At 40.7% G+C, this 22,222-nt stretch overlaps 1 protein-coding gene across 4 annotated transcripts in view; it reads right to left on the bottom strand.

Annotated features, from left to right (window-relative positions):
* LOC133542353 (rho-associated protein kinase 2-like) overlaps positions 1-22,222 on the bottom strand; it is a 164,359-nt gene that overhangs the window by 26,532 nt on the left and 115,605 nt on the right. For 3 of the 4 annotated variants that reach the window (XR_009804135.1, XM_061886406.1, XM_061886407.1), the window contains exons 21-27: positions 20,624-20,727; positions 15,270-15,456; positions 13,263-13,356; positions 13,086-13,180; positions 8,552-8,740; positions 4,404-4,572; positions 4,082-4,288 (exon numbers count right to left, since the gene is read on the bottom strand). Coding sequence is in view for 3 of the 4 variants with exons in the window: in XM_061886406.1 (XP_061742390.1) it covers positions 4,082-4,288; positions 4,404-4,572; positions 8,552-8,740; positions 13,086-13,180; positions 13,263-13,356; positions 15,270-15,456; positions 20,624-20,727 (1,045 nt within the window). In the remaining variant the exon portion in view is untranslated. The remainder of the gene's footprint in view (positions 1-4,081; positions 4,289-4,403; positions 4,573-8,551; positions 8,741-13,085; positions 13,181-13,262; positions 13,357-15,269; positions 15,457-20,623; positions 20,728-22,222) is intronic. The other variant, XM_061886408.1, reaches the window with a different exon arrangement.

Below are 22,222 nucleotides of genomic sequence, written 5' to 3'. Positions count from 1 at the left end.
AAAAACACTAGCTGTTTTCAAATATGACTATAGAAAGAAATAACTCTTATATATGAATATATGTAGATATCTATCTCCGTCACTAACGACACCATGTCTATGGTTTGGGATTGTTTTAAAGTGGGTCCGACGGATAAAAAACTGGAAATTTGCAATGACCGCAAAAAGTTAGTTATGCGAGGAGGAACCAAGAGGTCTTCCTTTAATACGAGCAATTTGATCTCCCACCTCTTCAAGAATCATAAGGAGATACACGATGAATACAAGCGGAAGATGGATGAAAAGCAACGGAGGTGCCCGGTCTCAACGCAGCATTTCAGAAGCTCTGACTGACTGCTAGGCCACTTCAAGCACTCACCACCAGCTTGCAGCACATTTATGTTACTCATACAAATACGTTAGAGCAGGGCAGATTGAGCCCAGTTTATAATTTCCTGTTATACAGAATGCCAGCCAGTCTACTAAAGGAGGACTCTGTTATTGTGTACTTTATTACTCTAGTATACGCTGGCCTCAAGCTGTGTGACTTCATTGTTTTTGTAGCTGTTGTTTTGAGGCATGTTTTAAAAAAAATAAAATAATGCACTTTGTGAAAGTCAAAGCATAGTTGTAGTGGGCATTAAGATTATCTCAGAGAGAGCATGTCTCAAATTCCAAGCTGCTGTTTTGAGGCATGTTAAAAAAAATAATGCACTTTGTGACTTCAATAATAGATATGGCAGTGCCATGTTGGCACTTTTTTTCCATAACTTCAGTTGATTTATTTTGGAAAACCTTGTTTAATGCATCCAGCGGGGCATCACAACAAAATTAGGCATAATAATGTGTTCATTCCACAACTGTATATATCGGTTGATATCGGAATCGGTAATGAAGAGTTGGACAATATCGGAATATCGGCAAAAAAGCCTTTATCGGACATCTCAAATTTTGTCCAAGTTGTTATTAGTCAAACTGTGAGTAAACAGGATTAAAAGACACAGCAGAAGCAGAGTCAACAGAGAAGAACGATTAGTCATCATGCTGAGCTAAATGTCATATTTTATGTATATTAATCCACAATGGATATTATCCATGTATACCAGAGGTGTCCAAAGTGCGCCCCGGGGGCCATTTGCGGCCCGCGGTTAATTGTTTACCGGCCCGCCACACATTCTGCAAAAATTGTAAAATAGATAGTATTGCAAAAATAAAAATAGAAATTTAAAAAAAGTGGAATGAGGTGAAATATAAGGAGAGAAAGTTTCAATAATGACACAAAGCTGCCATTTTTTTTCTTGTGTCTTTGTTTATTTTTTCTTTTTTTTGCCATTGCTCAAAAAAAAAAAAAAATCTATGTTAGAATGAATTATTACTTAAAAAAATGTCACTTTAAAATGTTTTATGTGTAAAAAAATATTGCATATATTGTGTGGTTGCCCTATAAAAACATCAAAGTTTTATTTGACAAAAGAGCATAAAACAAACAAAATAATAGTTCAAACGTAAAATTGACCGATATATCTGGAGTAGATCTCGTAATTTAGGTGGTAAAAGTAAAAAATAATAATAAAAGTGTATCACTTTATGAGTGGGGGACCTTTCGGATGTCAAAAATATTTAGTTGGATTTTATTTAACTTTTCACTGTGATTACTCAAAAATATTAAATAATTTAAATCAATGGTGTCCTGCATTATTGATCTTTGAGGGCTTTAATTACTAAATACTGCATATTTCAGTTTTACTATAAAAAACAAAGTTGTCTTTGACAGAAAACCTTTGTTTTAACTTTGTATCAACCTCAAATTGATATAGAGATTTACTGTAAGCGTAAAATAAAAAAAAAAAATTATTTTATTTATTTTTAACATTTTAATGACTGAGACCCATTATGATCCCCGGGAGCTCTAAAGGTTAAAAAAAAAAAAAAATCCATGTATTTTGTTATGGTTTGAAAATGAAAAATATCAAAATGGCCCCTGCATGCTTTAATTTTTTCCGTGTGCGTCTGTCATGCCAAATTTCTTCCCCCCTACAAAAAGCCTCACCCCCCATTTACTTCCGGGGTCATGTTTCCTCTTACGTCAGGAATATCCTCGAGTTAATTTGTCCGATTAATACAGACGTTTTGTTAAAGCTATATTATAAAAATATAACATTATATTATAAAAATACAGACGTTTTGTTAACGCTATATTATAAAAATATAACATTATATTATAAAAATACAGACGTTTTGTTAACGCTATATTATAAAAATATAACATTATATTATAAAAATACAGACGTTTTGTTAACGCTATATTATAAAAATATAACATTATATTATAAAAATACAGACGTTTTGTTAACGCTATATTATAAAAATATAACGCTATATTATAAAAATATAACGCTATATTATAAAGATGCAGATATTTTGTTAACCCTATATTATAAAAAATAAAAAATAATTTAAAAAAAACAATTTACAAACACAAGCTATGGGATGACGTAAGAGGAAACGTGACCCCGGAAGTAAATGGAGGGAAAGCTTTTTTTATTTTTTATAATATAGCGTTAACAAAACGTCTGTATTCTTATAATATAATGTTATATTTTTATAATATAGCGTTATATTTTTATAATATAGCGTTATATTTTTATAATATAGCGTTAACAAAACGTCTCTATTTTTATAATATAGTGTTATATTTTTATAATATAGTGTTATATTTTTATAATATAGCGTTAACAAAACGTCTGCAGTTTTATAAAATAGTGTTATATTTTTATAATATAGCGTTAACAAAACGTCTGTATTTTTATAATACAGTATTATATTTTTATAATATAGCGTTAACAAAACGTCTGTATTAATCAGACAAATTAACTCGAGGATATTCCTGACGTAAGAGGAAACATGACCCCGGAAGTAAATGGGGGGTGAGGCTTTTTAAAAATTTTTATAATATAGCGTTAACAAAACGTCTGTATTTTTATAATATAGTGTTATATTTTTATAATATAGCGTTATAATTTATAATATAGCGTTACCAAAACGTCTGTATTTTTATAATATAATGTTATATTTTTATAATATAGTTATATTTTTATAATATAGCGTTAACAAAACGTCTGTATTTTTATAATATAATGTTATATTTTTATAATATAGCGTTAACAAAACGTCTGCAGTTTTATAATATAATGTTATATTTTTATAATATAGCGTTGTATTTTTATAATATAGCGTTAACAAAACGTCTGTATTTTTATAATACAGTGTTATATTTTAATAAATCGCGTTATATTTTTGGAATATAGTGTTAACAAAACGTCTGTATTTTTATAATATAGCGTTATATTTTTATAATATAGTGTTAACAAAACGTCTGTATTAATCAGTCAAATCAACTTGAGGATATTCCTGACGTAAGAGGAAACATGACCCCGGAAGTAAATGGGGGGTTGGCTTTTTTTTATTTTTTATAATATAGCGTTAACAAAACGTCTGTATTTTTATAATGTTACGTTGTATTTTTATAACATAGCGTTAACAAAACGTCTGTATTTTATAATATAATGTTATATTTTCATAATATACCGTTATATTTTTATAATATAGCGTTAACAAAACGTCTGTATTTTTATAATATAGTGTTATATTTTTATAATGTTACGTTGTATTTTTATAACATAGCGTTAAAAAAACGTCTGTATTTTTATAATATAGTGTTATATTTTTATAATATAGTGTTATATTTTTATAATATAGCGTTAACAAAACGTCTGTATTAATCGGACAAATTAACTTGAGGATATTCCTGACGTAAGAGGAAACATGACCCCGGAAGTAAATGGGGGTAAGGCTTTTTTTTATTTTTTATAATATAGCGTTAACAAAACGTCTGTATTTTTATAATATAGCGTTAACAAAACATCTGTATTAATCGGACAAATTAACTCGAGGATATTCCTGGCGTAAGAGGAAACATGACCCCGGAAGTAAATGGAGGGAAAGGTTTTTGTAGGGGGGAAGAAATTTGGCGTGACACGGCCCTGCGTGGAAAAGGTTTGGACGCCCCTGATGTACACCATGAACCGCCATGCAGGGTCACCTGCGCTCTCAGGCTCGGGCTGCTGGTAGGTGAGAGCCAGGGGACTCTGGCCCCGCTCTTCACATTCCTCAGAGTCCTCAGAGTCCGAGTCAAAGAGAGCGTGTGCAGAACGCCGGAGGTCGGGCCGAGTGTCGACGCGCACTGACTTGTGTGTGCGCTGGTAGGTGAAGGACATTGATTCGGAGGTTTGGGAGTGAGTAATACGCACTACGCCCCAAGGGGGGGGAAGAAGGAGGAGGGAGGTGGAAAAAGGTGAAAAAGTGGAGAAGGTTGAAAGTGAAAACAGGAAGAGGCGATAATAATACAAAATGTTTGGCGCTACCTGGGTAACCTTCGCTCCCGTCCAGGTCGTTGTTACTGCTGATGCTGGTGGAGTCCAGGGAGTGGACGCTGAGGGAGGTGATCTGGCACCGGAGCTGCTCGATGTCGCTGTCTTTGCTGGCCAACGTCATTTGGAGCTCCTGGCGCACCTGGTTCTCCTCCACGATGAGCTGTGCCACAAACACAAACGTGCAATTTGTTTTTTCTCAGCTCAGATTTATAGGTTTGTAAAGTTAAAAGTACCAATGATTGTCACACACATGCACCAGGTGTGGCGAAATTATTCTCTGCAGTTGACCCATCACATTTGATCACCCCCCGGGAGGCGAGGGGAGGAGTGAGCAGCAGCAGTGGCCGCGCCCGGGAATCATTTTTTGGTGATTTAACCCCCAATTCCAATCCTTGATGCGGGGTGCCAAGCAGGGAGGTAATGGCTCAATCAATCAATCAATCAATCAATGTTTACTTATATAGCCCTAAATCACTAGTGTCTCAAAGGGCTGCACAAACCACAACGACATCCTCAGTAGGCCCACATAAGGGCAAGGAAAACTCACACCCAGTGGGACGTCGGTGACAATAATGACTATGAGAACCTTGGAGAGGAGGAAAGCAATGGATGTCGAGCGGGTCTAACATGATACTGTGAAAGTTAGATCCATAATGGATCCAACACAGTCGCGAGAGTCCAGTCCAAAGCGGATCCAACAAAGCAGCGAGAGTCCCGTTCACAGTGGAGCCAGCAGGAAACCATCCCAAGCGGAGGCGGATCAGCAGCGCAGCGATGTCCCCAGCCGATACACAGGCAAGCAGTACATGGCCACCGGATCGGACCGGACCCCCTCCACAAGGCAGAGTGGGACATAGAAGAAAAAGAAAAGAAACGGCAGATCAACTGGTCTAAAAAGGGAGTCTATAGAGTATACAAATGAGTTTTAAGGTGAGACTTAAATGCTTCTACTGAGGTAGCATCTCGAAATTTTACCGGGAGGGCATTCCAGAGTACTGGAGCCCAAACGGAAAACGCTCCCATTTTTATAGTCTTTGGAACTCACAACCTCCCGATCTCAGGGCGGACACTCCCAGGGGGTGATCAAGACAACCCAGACCGAGACAAATTAAGGCCCGGGGGACACATGCGGCCCGTTAAGCTTTTCAATCTGGCCCGCCGGACATTCCCAAATAATTCATTGAGATCTTTAAAGGCCTACTGAAAGCCACTACTAGCGACCACACAGTCTGATAGTTTATATATCAATGATGAAATATTAACATTGCAACACATGCCAATACGGCCTTTTTAGTTTACTAAATTGCAATTACAATTTTCACGCGGAAGTATCATGCTAAAGGGTCGCGGTATGACGTCACGCATTGTAGAGGACATTTTGTTCTAGCACCGTTCACAGCTATAAGTCGTCTGTTTTCATCGCATAATTCCACATTGTTCTGGACATCTGTGTTGAATCTTTTCCAATTTGTTCAATGAATAATGGAGACGTCAAAGAAGAAAGCCGTAGGTGGAAAGCGGTGTATTGCGGCCGCCTTTAGCAACGCAAACACAGCCGGTGTTTCATTGTTTACATTCCCAAAATACACATGCCAATACGGCCTTTTTAGTTGACTAAATTACAATTTTAAATTTCCCGTGGAGTTTCCTGTTGAAAACGTCGCAGAATAATGACGCGTGTTTGTGATGTTGTTGGTTGGAGGGGACATATTAAAAGTCGTCTCTTTTCATCGCATAATTACACAGTATTCTGGACATCTTTGTTGCTGAATCTTTTGCAATTTGTTCAATTAATAATGGAGAAGTCAAAGTAAAAAGATGGAGGTGGGAAGCTTTTAGCCTTTAGCCACACAAACACACGGTGATTCCTTGTTTAAAATTCCCGGAGGTGAAGTTTTACTACGGATCAGAGCGGTCAAGCAAACATGGATCCCGACTACATGTCAACCGGCAGGTTTCGGTGAGAAAATTGTGGTAAAAAGTCGCCTCTTACCGGAGATCTGCGGAGCTTCTGTCCTGCTGCAGCTTCGTGACTTCCCTCAGAGACTGGCCTCAAGACACCCGTGGACACACCCCTCCGACTATCAGGTACTATGTAACTCGCTAAAACACTAGCAACACAATAGAAAGATAAGGGATTTCCCAGAATTATCCTAGTAAATGTGTCTAAAAACATCTGAATCGCTCCCAATGCAATCGCCTTTTTTTTTTTTTTTTACTTTATTTTTTTTTTCTTCCTAGTCCTGTACTATAAATTTCTTCATCCACAAATCTTTCATCCTCGCTCAAATTAATGGGGAAATTGTTGCTTTAAAAAAAAAAGGCGATTGGATTGGAAGCGATTCAGATGTTTTTAGACACATTTACTAGGATAATTCTGGGAAATCCCTTATTTTTCTGTTGTGTTGCTAGTGTTTTAGTGAGTTAAATAGTACCTGATAGTCGGAGGGGTGTGTCCACGGGTGTGTTGACGCCAGTCTCTGAGGGAAGTCACGGCAGCTGCATGGACGGCGCACGCTCCGCAGATCTCCGGTAAGAGGCGACTTTTTACCACAATTTTCTCACCGAAACCTGCCGGTTGACAAGTGGTCGGGATCCATGTTCGCTTGACCGCTCTGATCCATAGTAAAGCTTCACCTCCGGGAATTTTAAACAAGGAATCACCGTGTGTTTGTGTGGCTAAAGGCTAAAGCTTTCCACCTACATCTTTCTTCTTTGACGTCTCCATTATTAATTGAACAAATTGAACAAAGATTCAGCAACACAGAGTCCAGAATACTGTGTAATTATGCGATGAAAAGAGACGACTTTTAGCCCCAAGTGGTGCTGTGCTAATATGTCCCCTCCAACCCGTTTTCGACAAGAAACTCCGCGTGAAATTTAAAATTGTAATTTAGTAAACTAAAAAGGCTGTATTGGCATGTGTTGCAATGTTAATATTTCATCATTGATATATAAACTATCAGACTGCGTGGTCGCTAGTAGAGGCTTTCAGTAGGCCTTTAATAGCTCCATCCTATTTTGCCGATTGTATTGTACCATATGTCCCGGCAAGAAATCTGCGTTCAAAGGACTCCGGCTTATTAGTGATTCCTAGAGCCCAAAAAAAGTCTGCGGGCTATAGAGCGTTTTCCGTTCGGGCTCCTGTACTCTGGAATGCCCTCCCGGTAACAGTTCGAGATGCCACCTCAGTAGAAGCATTTAAGTCTCACCTTAAAACTCATTTGTATACTCTAGCCTTTAAATAGACTCCCTTTTTAGACCAGTTGATCTGCCGTTTCTTTTCTTTTTCTTCTATGTCCCACTCTCCCTTGTGGAGGGGGTCCGGTCCGATCCGGTGGCCATGTACTGCTCGCCTGTGTATCGGCTGGGGACATCTCTGCGCTGCTGACCCGCCTCCGCTTGGGATGGTTTCCTGCTGGCTCCGCTGTGAACGGGACTCTCGCTGCTGTGTTGGATCCGCTTTGGACTGGACTCTCGCGACTGTGTTGGATCCATTATGGATTGAACTTTCACAGTATCACGTTGGACCCGCTCGACATCCATTGCTTTCCTCCTCTCCAAGGTTCTCATAGTCATCATTGTCACCGACGTCCCACTGGGTGTGAGTTTTCCTTGCCCTTATGTGGGCCTACCGAGGATGTCGTAGTGGTTTGTGCAGCCCTTTGAGACACTAGTGATTTAGGGCTATATAAGTAAACATTGATTGATTGATTGATTTAATACCTACGGCAGTAGCATATAGCAGTTAGCATCCCACGACCCACAATGCACTTCTGCCATGAGTCTCCCCAGCCGAATTCTTATTGGTAGGCGTGTGTGTGTGACGATTGCTGACATTTTCTTTTTCTCTATTTGACGGTAATGTGTTAATAATTTCACAAATAAGTCGGTCCGGAGTATAAGTCACACCCCTGGCCAAATTATGAAAAAAAACTGCGACTTATAATCCGAAAAATACGGTAGCTAAATGCACTTTAATAAGGGGACGTCAAAAAGGATAAGAAAGCAGGCTACCGAGGAAGCAATTTCAAGAGATATTTGAGTCCTGATCCACTAATATCTCCTCTAAAGTCCCCTTTCTTCTTCAAAATGTCTTCATGTATCAGTCTGTATCCAGGTGGTGTGGGCGTACTCACCGCCTGCATTTCCGACAGCTCTCTCTGGTATTTGATGATGGTGCTGTTGAGTTTCTCCTTCTCTGATCTCAGCTCCTGCTGCAGCTTCCTGTTCTCCTTCTCCCTCCTGTGCACCTCCGTGTCGGTGCCTCGGTGGACTCCCCTCACCGTCTCCCTTCGGTTCATCACCTCGGCAAGCTTGTTGATGGCCTGCGCATCGAAGGGGTTTGGGTTCAAGTACACCGTGCTTCACTTTTTTTTTTTTTGCACTTGTATAACAGTAAAATGGTAGTGAGAACAGTCAGTGGGGTTAATAGTAGAGATGTCCGATAACTTCGGACTGCCGATAAATGCTTTAAAATGTACACATCCATCCATCCATTTTCTACCGCTTATTCACGGGGGGCGCTGGCGCCTATCTCAGCTACAATCGGGCGGAAGGCGGGGTACACCCTGGACAAGTCGCAGGGCCAACACAGATAGACAGACAACATTCACACTCACATTCACACACTAGGGACCATTTAGTGTTGCCAATCAACCTATCCCCAGGTGCATGTCTTTGGAAGTGGGAGGAAGCCGGAGTACCCGGAGGGAACCCACGCATTCACGGGGAGAACATGCAAACTCCACACAGAAAGATCCCGAGCCTGTATTTGAACACAGGACTGCAGGACCTTCGTATTGTGAGGCAGACGCACTAACCCCTCTGCCACCGTGAAGCCCTCTACTGTACATAGAATAGAAAATAATGTAGAATAGAATGTACTTTATTTAATTCAGCACCACAATTCTCTCACAAAGATAATAATAAATAATATAATATATATATTATATATAATATATGAATAATATAATTATATTCTACATACAGTATATTCTACATTTAAGTGCAGTCAAGGAACATATGCATTATACAGTCTGATGGCTGTCGGCATGAAGGACCTCCTGTGTCGTTCGGTGTTACATTTTGTTGTTTAAAATGTAATATCGGAAATTATCGGTATCTGTTTTAAAAAGTAAAATTCATGACTTCTTAAAACGCAGGACTTAGGGAGAAGTACAGAGCGCCAATAAACCTTAAAGGCATTGCCAATCACATAATATCTACGGCTTTTCACACACACAAGTGAATTCAAGGCATACTTTGTCAACAGCCATACAGGTCACACTGAGGGTGGCCGTATAAACAACTTTAACACTGTTACAAATATGCGCCACACTGTGAACCCACACCAAACAAGAATGACAAACACATTTTGGGAAAACATACGCACCGTAACACAACAGAACAAATTCCCAGGATCCCTTACAGCACTGACTCTTCCGGGACGCCCCCCCCCAACCCCGCTCACCTCACCTCAACATCCTCATGCTCTCTCAGGGAGAGCATGTCCCAAATTCCAAACTGCTGTTATGAGGCATGTTAAAAAAAAAAAAAAAAGCACTTTGTGACTTCAATAATAAATACGGCAGTGCCGTGTTGGCATTTTTTTTCCATAACTTGAGTTGATTTATTTTGGAAAACCTTGTTACATTGTTTAATGCATCCAGCGGGGCATCACAACAAAATTAGACATAATAATGTGTTCATTCCACGATTGTATATATCGGTTGATATCGGAATCGGTAATTAATAGATTTTATTTGTATAAAGCACTTTACATTGAGCCAAAAAAAACTCAAAGTGCTACAGTGTATTAAAAAAAAATACATAAAAAATAAAAATGATAATAAAAAGATAACAAAAATAAACAAAAATAAAACTAGAACAGCCTAACTAGTATGCATATATCGATAAAAAGGCTTTTTTTTTTAAGTTAGACTATATCGGAATATCGGCAAAAAAGCCATTATCGGACACCTCTAGGTGACATTTTGAAGAGATTATTTGTCTTTACAATACTAAATTTACAAGAAAAAAATAAATTGTGAGGCTGTGGGAGCAATACTTGAACCCACTCATGCATGTTACTAAGATGGTTTTCAGTGCTTTCTCATTTGGAATAAGTCAATTACAAAAACTCACAATATTCCTGCAGTTTGATCTGGTCTTTACAAGAAAAAATGCTGCTGCCACAATATATATCTTTACATCTAATATAATATAATAATATATCAGTATATATTATATACTGCATATATAATGTGTAAATATTACATACCGTATTTCCTTGAATTGCCGCCGGGTATATAGTATGCACCTGCCTAGAATTACAGTCGAGTCAAACTCGTTTCGCAAAATAATTAGTATATGCCTAGAATTTCCACCGGGTCAAACTCGTCACGTCATGAGTGACACTTCACCTGTCATCATTTTCAAAATGGAGGAGGCTGATATCAATAATTTGAAATCGCATATAGGGAAGAAGATTAAGAGCTATTCGGTAGTGAAGTGAAGTGAATTATATTTATATAGCACTTTTCTCAAGTGACTCAAAGCGCTTTGCATAGTGAAACCCAATATCTAAGTTACATTTAAACCAGTGTGGGTGGCACTGGGAGCAGGTGGGTAAAGTGTCTTGCCCAAGGACACAACGGCAGTAACTAGGATGGCACAGGCGGGAATCGAACCTGCAACCCTCAAGTTGCTGGCACGGCCACTCTACCAACCGAGCTATGCCGCCCCAGTATCCCCAGTAGGATTTAAGGTCCAAGCTATTGAATATGCTAAAAAGAACAGTAAGCAGCTATGTTTTATTAATATACCGTAGCTGCGTGTGTCAAATATGAGTCATTAAATGACTCCCGCCTCCTGGTGGTAGAGGGCGCTAGAGATCCCTCTTGCGACTACTCGGCCGCAGAAGAAATGACAACAAGTGTCGTAATATGTGCTGGGAACGGATATGAGGCGGGGGGTGCACGACGGACCTTTTAGGATGTAACACCACCACTCTTATGCTGGCTATGTAAACAACCGAGCTGAAAAAAAACATGTTCCAGTCTTTTCATGATGCAGGGTTTCCCTCACATTCATTTATTTGTTGCGGCCTGCCACGAAAGAATTACGGCCGCCACAAAAAAATAAAAAAATAAAATGGATACCATTTTTTTATTTTATTTTCTTTTTTTCCGTTTTTGACCCGCTCGACCGCTAATAAAAGCAATGGTACTCTGTCTGTGAATGGAGCTTGTAGTTACACATTATATAAATATGTATATAAATATGTACATAAAGTGTTGTAATTATATTCCAACTCCGCGTTCTTCTTGGTCATCGCTGCCGCTGCTTGCCTTTACCGCATGCCTTTGGTAAGTGCCGGAGTGAGAAGAGGTTTTAAACGAATTAGCGCCCCGGCGGCAATGAAAGGAAATACGGTATGTTATATTTTATATTGCTACTATGGTACATTTTTAGTCTACTTTGCATCCTTTGTAGTAAATGGGTTATACTTGTTTAGCGCTTTTCTACCTTTTTAAGGTACACAAAGCGCTCTGACTTTATTTCCACAATCACGCACATATTCACAAACTGATGGCGGGAGCTGCCATGCAAGGCCCTAATCACGACCCATCAAGAGCAAGGGTGAAGAGTCTTGCTCAAGGACACAATGGACGTGACGAGGATGGTAGAAGTTGGGTATTGAACCAGGAACCCTCACGTTGCTGGCACAGCCACTCTCCCAACTGCGCCACGCCGTCCCCATAGTAACTGAGCTACTGTGTTGGAACAATTTCCAATAAAGTTTGTTAAGTCTAATGTAATTCAGCGCCTCTCCCGAAGACATTTTCTCCCGAAAATCTCCCGAAATTCAGCGGAGCTGGAGGACACGCCCCCTCCAGCTCCATGCGGACCTGAGAGGGGACAGCCTGTTTTCACGTCCGCTTTTCCACTATATAACAGCTTGCTTCAACATCTACGGATTTTAATAAAAAACTGCACACACAAGGAGACAAAGCAGAAGAACGCGGAAGTTACAGCCATGGCGACGCCGTCTGTCATAGAGTGATTCTACGTTGTCTGTCGCCATCTCCTGGTGAATGTTGGCTATAGCGTTATGGGGTTGCTTTTTGATTGGCCAACGATTTACGTGGTGTTGCGCCAGTACGCAAATGGCAGAACAAAGGTTACTCAAATAGTGAAAGGTAAGTGTTGTTTTTTTTTTTTTTTAGTAACCAGCAAGCACAGTACAGTTAGTAGAACAACTGTGTTTTTATTACCGTGTATTTGATAGGTGCCGTCTGAAATTCAACTATTCATTTTATTTATATATGTAATACAATAAATATATATAGCTAGAATTCACTGAAAGTCAAGTGTTTCATACATACATATATATTTATATATATATTGTATATATATATAAATGAAATATATATGAAATACTCGAGTTGGTGAATTGTAGATGTAAATATACTCCTCCCCTCTTAACCACGCCCCCCACTCCCCGAAATCGGAGGTCTCAAGGTTGGCAAGTACGCTGCGGGCCAATGTCGTTTTTAGTAACAGCCGATAAACCGTCTGGATTAATAATAACTCGTGGAAAAAGTATTCTTGAGAGTAAAGAAAAGAGTTGGATCTTTTCCCGTCTTACGTAGGCGGCGTGACACACACCTGAATTTTCAGCGTCCTTTCATTCTGCACCTGCTTTTCAAAGGACATCATGACAGAGCTCATCTCTGTCTCCTCATCCTTCGCTCGCTGGAGCTCTGCAGGAAGAGCAAATACAAGCTCAATGTCATAGATTCTAAAACATTTGTTCCTGGCAGGTCGCACAACAAGAACACTCACGTTGTTGCAGTTCTTTCAGCTCGTTGTTGAGCTCCTCTTTCTCGCTGGCCAGCTTGGCAACATCCACGGTGAGCGTGCGGTTGGACTCCTCCAGCTGGGAATGGGACGAGTTAGTTTGCGTTGCTATAACAACGATAATATTTAATGTTGCAGAACAGTGCTTGACTGGAAAACACACGTTCTCCTGTCCTGCTTTATCTAAACATGCCAGTAGAGGATGTTGGCTTTATTTGGAAACCACATGTGAGCAACTGTTGGCATTAATGTACAAAACCTCTTTCCATATGGGTTGGGAAATTGTGTTAGAGGTAAATAAAAAAAGAATTCCATCATTTGCAAATCCTTTTGAACCCATATTCCAATCGAATGCACTACAAAGACAAGATATTTGATGTTCAAACTCAAAAACTAGATTTTTTTTTTGCAAATAATAATTAACTTAGAATTTCATGGCTGCGACACGTGCCAAAGTAGTTGGGAAAGGGCATGTTCACCACTGTGTTACATCACCTTTTCTTTTAACAACACTCAATAAACGTTTGGGAACTGAGGAAACTAATTGTTGAAGCTTTGAAAGTGGAATTCTTTCCCATTCTTGTTTGATGTAGAGCTTCAGTCGTTCAACAGTCCAGGGTCTCCGCTGTCGTATTTCACGCTTCATAATGCGCCACACATTTTCAAAGGGAGACAGGTCTGGACTACAGACGAACCAGGAAAGTGCCCACACTCTTTTTTAACGAAGCCACGGTGTTGTAACATGTGCTGAATGTGGCTTGGCATTGTCTTGCTGACATAAGCAGAGGTCTCCATGAAAAAGACTTAGATGGCAGCATATGTTGTTCCAAAACCTGTATGTACCTTTCAGCAATAATGGTGCCTTCACAGATGTGTAAGTTACCCATGCCTTGGGCACTAATGCACCCCCATACCCTCACAGATGCTGGCTTTTCAACTTTGCGCCGATAACAGTCTGGATGGTTCGCTTCCCCTTTGGTCCGAATGACACGATGTCGAATAATTCCAAAAATAATTTGAAATGTGGACTCGTCAGACCACAGAACACTTGTCCACTTTGCATTAGTCCATCTTAGATGATCTCGGGCCCAGCGAAACCGACGGCGTTTCTGGATGTTGTTGATAAATGGCTTTCGCTTTGCATAGTAGAGTTTTAAGTTGCACTTACAGATGGAGCGACAAACTGTGTTTAGTGACAGTGGTTTTCTGAAGTGTTCCTGAGCCCATGTGGTGATATCTTTTAGAGATTGATGTTGGGCTTTGATACAGTGCCGTGTGAGGTATCGAAGGTCACGGTCATTCAATGTTGGTTTCCGGCCATGCCGCTTATGTTGAGTGATTTCTCCAGATTCTCTGAACCTTTTAATGATATTATGGACCGTAGATGTTGAAATCCCGAAATTTCTTGCAATTGCACTTTGAGAAACGTTGTTCTTAAACTGTTTGACTATTTGCTCACACAGTTGTGGACAAAGGGGTGTACCTCGCCCCGTCCTTTCTTGTGAAAGACTGAGCATTCTTTGGGAAGCTGTTTTTATACCCAATCATGGCACCCACCTGTTCCCAATTAGCCTGCACACCTGTGGGATGTTCCAAATAAGTGTTTGATGAGCATTCCTCAACTTTATCAGTATTTATTGCCACCTTTCCCAACATCTTTGTCACGTGTTGGTGGCATCAAATTCTAAAGTTAATGATTATTTGCAAAAAAAAAATGTTTATGAGTTTGAACATCAAATATGTTGTCTTTGTAGCATATTCAACTGAATATGGGTTGAAAATGATTTGCAAATCATTGTATTCTGTTTATATTTACATCTAAAACTATTTCCCAACTCACATGGAAAAGGGGTTTGTGTGTATATATATATATATATATATATATATATATATATATATATATATATATATATATATATATATATATATATATATATATATATATATATATATATATATATATGCATATATACGCATCCGGTGTGTTCTCACCGAGCTGATCGTGGCCTCCTTGTCGCCAAGTTCCCGCTTGTGTCTGGCCATCATGTCCTTGATCTCCAGCTCCTTCATGATCTTCTCCTTCTCCAGACTGGAGTACTGCTCCTCCACGACAGAGCGAGCCAGCTGCTCCGAGTCCGCCTTGGTCAGACTGGTTTCCAGCTGGGATGCAAGCGACTCCCTGTGGGTGGAAAAAAAAGCAAAAGAAGAGGACGTAACTTACAGATTCAAAGTGGTGAAGAAAATAGTATAAATGCTGATTATCGGTCCTGCTAGACACCGACCTCTATTTAATAATACAACTTTAACATTTGACAACCAAATAATAAAACAAGGTGACTCTGTAAAAAATCTGGGTATTATCTTCGACCCAACTCTCTCCTTTGAGGCACACATTAAAAGCGTTACTAAAACGGCCTTCTTTCATCTCCGTAATATCGCAAAAATTCGCTCCATTTTGTCCACTAAAGACGCCGAGATCATTATCCATGCGTTTGCTACGCCTCGTCTCGATTACTGTAACGTATTATTTTCGGGTCTCCCCATGTCTAGCATTAAAAGATTACAGTTGGTACAAAATGCGGCTGCTAGACTTTTGACAAGAACAAGAAAGTTTGATCATATTACGCCTGTACTGGCTCACCTGCACTGGCTTCCTGTGCACTTAAGATGTGACTTTAAGGTTTTACTACTTACGTATAAAATACTACACGGTCTAGCTCCAGCCTATCTTGCCGATTGTATTGTACCGTATGTCCCGGCAAGAAATCTGCGTTCAAAAGACTCCGGCTTATTAGTGATTCCTAGAGCCCAAAAAAAGTCTGCGGGCTATAGAGCGTTTTCCGTTCGGGCTCCAGTACTCTGGAATGCCCTCCCGGTAACAGTTCGAGATGCTACCTCAGTAGAAGCATTTAAGTCTCACCTTAAAACTCATCTGTATACTCTAGCCTTTAAATAGACCTCCTTTTTAGACCAGTTGATCTGCCGCTTCTTTTCTTTCTCCTATGTCCCCCCCTCCCTTGTAGAGGGGGTCCGGTCCGATGACCATGGATGAAGTACTGGCTGTCCAGAGTCGAGACCCAGGATGGAGCGCTCGTCGGGACCCAGGATGGACCGCTCGCCTGTATCGGTTGGGGACATCTCTACGCTGCTGATCCGCCTCCGCTTGAGATGGTTTCCTGTGGACGGGACTCTCGCTGCTGTCTTGGATCCGCTTGAACTGAACTCTCGCGGCTGTGTTGGAGCCACTATGGATTGAACTTTCACAGTATCATGTTAGACCCGCTCGACATCCATTGCTTTCGGTCCCCTAGAGGGGGGGGGGGGTTGCCCACATCTGAGGTCCTCTCCAAGGTTTCTCATAGTCAGCATTGTCACTGGCGTCCCACTGGATGTGAATTCTCCCTGCCCACTGGGTGTGAGTTTTCCTTGCCCTTTTGTGGGTTCTTCCGAGGATGTTGTAGTCGTAATGATTTGTGCAGTCCTTTGAGACATTTGTGATTTGGGGCTATATAAATAAACATTGATTGATTGATTGATTTTTCGTACAAAGCAAAAATAGACAGGAAAAACAGATTTGATTCAAAAAAACGACAACTTCAAAAACAGTGCGACCTTGTAACATAAACCCCAAAACCAGTGAAGTTGGCACATTGTGTATTTTGTAAATAAGAACAGAATACAATGATTTGCAAATCCTTTTCAACTTATATTCTATTGAATAGACTGCAAAGACAAGATACTTAATGTTCACACTGAGAAATTTCATTTTTTTTTGCAAATAATCATTAACTTACAATTTAGTAGCAGCAACACATTGCAAAAAAGTTGGCACAGGGGCATTTTTACCACTGTGTTACATGGCCTTTCCTTCTAAAGTGGAACATTATCACAATTTCAGAAGGGTTAAAACCAATAAAAATCAGTTCCCAGTGGCTTATTTTATTTTTCGAAGTTTTTTTCAAAATTTTACCCGTCCTGGAATATCCCTAAAAAAAGCTTTAAAGTGCCGGATTTTCGCTATCTGCGAAGCCACTGTCCATTTTCTTGTGACGTCACATAGCGATGCCAATACAAACAGATAGTGGATAGCACAGCCAGATATAGCGACATTAGCTCGGATTCAGACTCGGATTCCAGCGGCTTATGCGATTCAACAGATTACGCATGTATTGAAACGGATGGTTGGAGTATGGAGGCAGATAGCGAAAACGAAATTGAAGAAGAAACTGAAGCTATTGAGCATGTTTGGCTTAGCATCGCCGGTGAAATGTGCAGATCAACGATTGGAAGTTTTGCATCTTGTGACACTGCATCAACTTAAATCCATCGATTGGTAAGTGTTTGTTTGGCATTAAATGTGGGTGGGTGGAAGGAAACGCTGGATGCAAAGACAGCTACAAATGTACATACAGCTAGCCTAAATAGCATGTTAGCATCGATTAGCTGGCAGTCATGCTGCGACCAAATATGTCTGATTAGCACATAAGTCAATGACATCAACAAAACTCACCTCTGCGATTTCGTTGACTTTATCGTTGGGAATGCATCTGCTTTGAGTGTCGCAGGATATCCAGACATTCTTGCTATCTCTGTCATAGCATCGCCGGTAAAAAACCAAACGAGGGACTTTCGCATCTCTAGACACTGGATCAACTTAAATCCGTCGATTGGTAAGTGTTTGTTTGGCATTAAATGTGGGTGGGTGGAAGGAAACGCTGGATGCAAAGACAGCTACAAATGTACATACAGCTAGCCGAAATAGCATGTTAGCATCCATTAGCTGGCAGTCATGCTGCGACCAAATATGTCTGATTAGCACATAAGTCAATAACATCAACAAAATTCACCTTTGCGATTTTGTTGACTTTATCGTTGGGAATGCATCTGCTTTGAGTGTCGCGGGATATCCAGACATTCTTGCCATCTCTGTGCTAGCATCGCCGGTAAAAACCAAACGAGGCACTTTCGCATCTCTAGACACTGGAGCAACTTAAATCCGTCGATTGTTATGTGTTTGTTTGGCATTAAATGTGGGTGGAGAGAAAGGCTGGATGTAAATAAAGCTACAAATGAGGCATAACGATGCAATATGTATGTACAGCTAGTCTAAATACCATGTTAGCATCGATTAGCATGCTGTGCTAATCATTGCACATTCTACGTAAGCCAACTTGAATCCGTCCCTGATCGTGTTGTTACACCCTCCGACAACACACCGACGAGGCATGATGTCTCCAAGGTACCGGAAACAGTCGAAAAAAACGGAAAATGGCAGAGCTGATTTGACTTGCTGCGTGTAATGTGGTGGAGAAAATCGCGATGACTACCTAGGTGACTTCACGTTCTGACCTCATCGCTCAAAGAGCGATTAATAGAAAGGCAAAATTCACCCATTTAGAGTTCGGAAATCGGTTAAAAAAATATGATATTTTTTCTGCAACATGAAGGTATATATTGACGCTTACATAGGTCTGCTGATAATGTTCCCCCTTTAACAACACTCAGTAAACGTTTGGGAACTGAGGAGACACATTTTTTTAGCTTTTCAGGTGGAATTCTTCAAAAGTCCGGGGTCTCCGTTGTGTTATTTTAGGCTTCCTAATAAGTCACACATTTTCAATGGGAGACAGGTCTGGACTACAGGCAGGCCAGTCTAGTACCCGCACTCTTTTACAATGAAGCCATGCTGTTGTAACATGTGGCTTGGCATTGTCTTGCTGAAATAAGCAGGGGCGTCCATGATAACATTGCTTGGATGGCAACATATGTTGCTCCAAAACCTGTATGTAGCTTTCAGCATTAATGGTGCCTTCACAGATGTGTAAGTTACCCATGCCTTGGCCACTAATACACCCCCATACCATCACAGCTGCTGGCTGTTGAACTCTGCGTCTCGAACAGTCTGGATGGTTCTTTTCCTCTTTTTTCTGGAGGACACGACGTCCATAGTTTCCAAAAACAATTTGAAATGTGGACTCGTCGGACCACAGAACACTTTCACACATTGCGTCAGTCCATCTTAGATGAACTCGGGCCCAGGGAAGCCTGTGGCGTTTCTAGGTGTTGTTGATAAATGGCTTTCGCTTTGCATAGTAGAGCTTTAACTTGCACTTACAGATGTAGCGACCAACTGTATTTAGTGACAGTGGTTTTCTGAAGTGATCCTGAGCCTATGTGCTGATATCCTTTACACGCTGATGTCGCTTAAGGGGTCGAAGGTCCGTAATATCATCGCTTATGTTCAGTGATTTCTCCAGATTCTCTGAACCTTTTGATTATAACACGGACCGTAGATGGTGAAATCCATAAATTCCTTGCAATATCTCGTTGAGAAATGTTGTTCTTAAACGGTTCGACAATTTGAAGTGAAGTGAAGTGAATTATATTTATATAGCGCTTTTCTCTAGTGACTCAAAGCGCTTTACATAGTGAAACCCAATATCTAAGTTACATTTAAACCAGTGTGGGTGGCACTGGGAGCAGGTGGGTAAAGTGCCTTGCCCAAGGACACAACGGCAGTGACTAGGATGGCGGAAGCGGGAATCGAACCTGCAACCCTCAAGTTGCTGGCACGGCCACTCTACCAACTGAGCTATGCCGCCCCAATAACAAATAAGCTTCAATGATAATGAAAAATTATTGGCACATCTGACTAGTTTTTGCTGAACTAAATCAACTGTAAACGATGTATTGTTGGACGTATACAACCTGACAAAAGGTCATTTACACTACAGTAAAAGTACCATACGCAGGTGAAATAAAAAAAATAAGATATCGTGCAAAAGTTTATCCATGTCATCAATTTGCTCACGCATTTGTTGACAAAGTGGTGACCCTCGCCCCGTCCTTGTTTGTGAACGACTGAGCATTTCACGGAAGCTGCTTTTATACCCAATCATGGCACCCACCTGTTCCCAATTATCCTCTTCACCTGTGGGATTTTCCAAATAAGTGTTTGATGAGCATTCCTCAACTTTCTCAGTCTTTTTTGGCCAATTGTGCCAGCTTTTTTGAAACATGTTGGAGGCATCCAATTAATATTTGCACAAAATAACAGAGTTTACCAGTTGGAACGTTAAATATTTTGTCTTTGCAGTCTATTCAATTGAATATAGGTTGACAAAGAGTTGCAAATCATTGTATTCTGTTTATATTTACCATTTACGCAACGTGCCAACTTCACTGGGATTTGTAGTAAGAACAGAAAAAACAGCCAGTAGCTTAAAAGTCAATTACATTTCACAACTACAGGGGGAGCACTGAGGCAAGCAACCCAGTTACTCTTGTGTAATACTTGGAATATTCATGCAATTTTTTACTTCTCCGCCTTTTCAGCCTGCAGTTACCTTTCCTCCTGGTATTCTGCCAGACGTTGCTGAGCCTCTTTATGAAGTTGGTTCCTCTCATCGCACTCCTCTTTCAGTTCGCGGATCTGCGTCTTGTAAAGGGTCTTACAGACAAAAAGAGGATTTTCTATTCATTTGACAGCACAAATGTAGCATATTTATAGTAAGGGTGTAGCGGTACGTGTATTAGTACTGAAAAATTTCGGTACAGGGGGTTCGGTTTGGAACAGAGGTGCACCGAACAAGTTTCTACACGGACATTAAGTAGCGCACCGGACGGTGTGTAAACAATGCACACGGAGGCACAACCCACGGCATGCTGGCAACAACCAGGCTACTACAAAATGCAAAAGCCAGACCTGGTAGACCCTCCGGCCTTGTTAGGATCTCCCGTTTGGGAACACTTCGGCTTCGCGGTGCGATACAACAACGGATAACATCACTTTAAAGGCCTACTGAAATGAGATCTTCTTATTTAAACGGGGATAGCAGGTCCATTCTATGTGTCATACTTGATCATTTCGCCATATTTTTGCTGAAAGGATTTAGTAGAGAACATCCACGATAAAGTTCGCAAATTTTGGTCGCTAATAAAAAAGCCTTGCCTGTACCGGAAGTAGCAGACGATGACGTCACTTGTGTGAGGACTCCTCACATTGTTTATAATCATGGCCACCAGCAGCGAGAGCGATTCAGACCGAGAAAGCGACAATTTCCCCATTAATTTGAGTGAGGATGAAAGATTTGTGGATATTGAGGATATTGATAGTGAAGGACTAGAAAAAATAAAAAATAAAAAAATAAAAGTTAAAAAAAAAAAGGCGATTGCATTGGGAGCGATTCAGATGTTTTTAGACACATTTACTCGGATATCCATCCATCCATTTTCTACCGCTTAGCTAGAATTCACTGAAAGTCAAGTGTTTCATACATACATATATATTTATATATATATATCCATCCATCCATTCATTTTCTACCGCTTATTCCCTTTCGGGGTGGCGGGGGGCGCTGGCGCCTATCTCAGCTACAATCGGGCGGAAGGCGGGGTACACCCTGGACAAGTCGCCACCTCATCGCAGGGCCAACACAGATAGACAGACAACATTCACACACTAGGGCCAATTTAGTGTTGCCAATCAACCTATCCCCAGGTGCATGTCTTTGGAGGTGGGAGGAAGCCGGAGTAGCCGGAGGGAACCCACGCATTCACGGGGAGAACATGCAAACTCCACACAGAAAGATCCCGAGCCTGGATTTGAACCCAGGACTCCAGGAACTTCGTATTGTGAGGCAGACGCACTAACCCCTCTGCCACCGGGAAGCCCCATTTACTCGGATAGTCCCTTATATTTCTATTGTGTTGCCAGTGTTTTAGTGAGTTAAATAGTACCTGATAGTCGGAGGGGTGTGTTCACGGGTGTGTTGACGCCAGTCTCTGAGGGAAGTCACGGACGGCAGCTGCGTGGACGGCGCACGCTCCGCTGATCTCCGGTAAGAGGCGACTTTTTACCACAATTTTCTCACCGAAACCTGCCGGTTGACATGTGGTCGGGATCCACGTTCGCTTGACCGCTCTGATCAATAGTAAAGCTTCAC

Source organism: Nerophis ophidion, linkage group LG24 (genome assembly GCF_033978795.1).
Source record: "Nerophis ophidion isolate RoL-2023_Sa linkage group LG24, RoL_Noph_v1.0, whole genome shotgun sequence".
Lineage (NCBI taxonomy): Eukaryota > Metazoa > Chordata > Actinopteri > Syngnathiformes > Syngnathidae > Nerophis > Nerophis ophidion.
The sequence above is the reverse complement of the archived record's forward strand: the minus strand, read 5'-3'. Positions and strand labels throughout refer to the sequence as shown.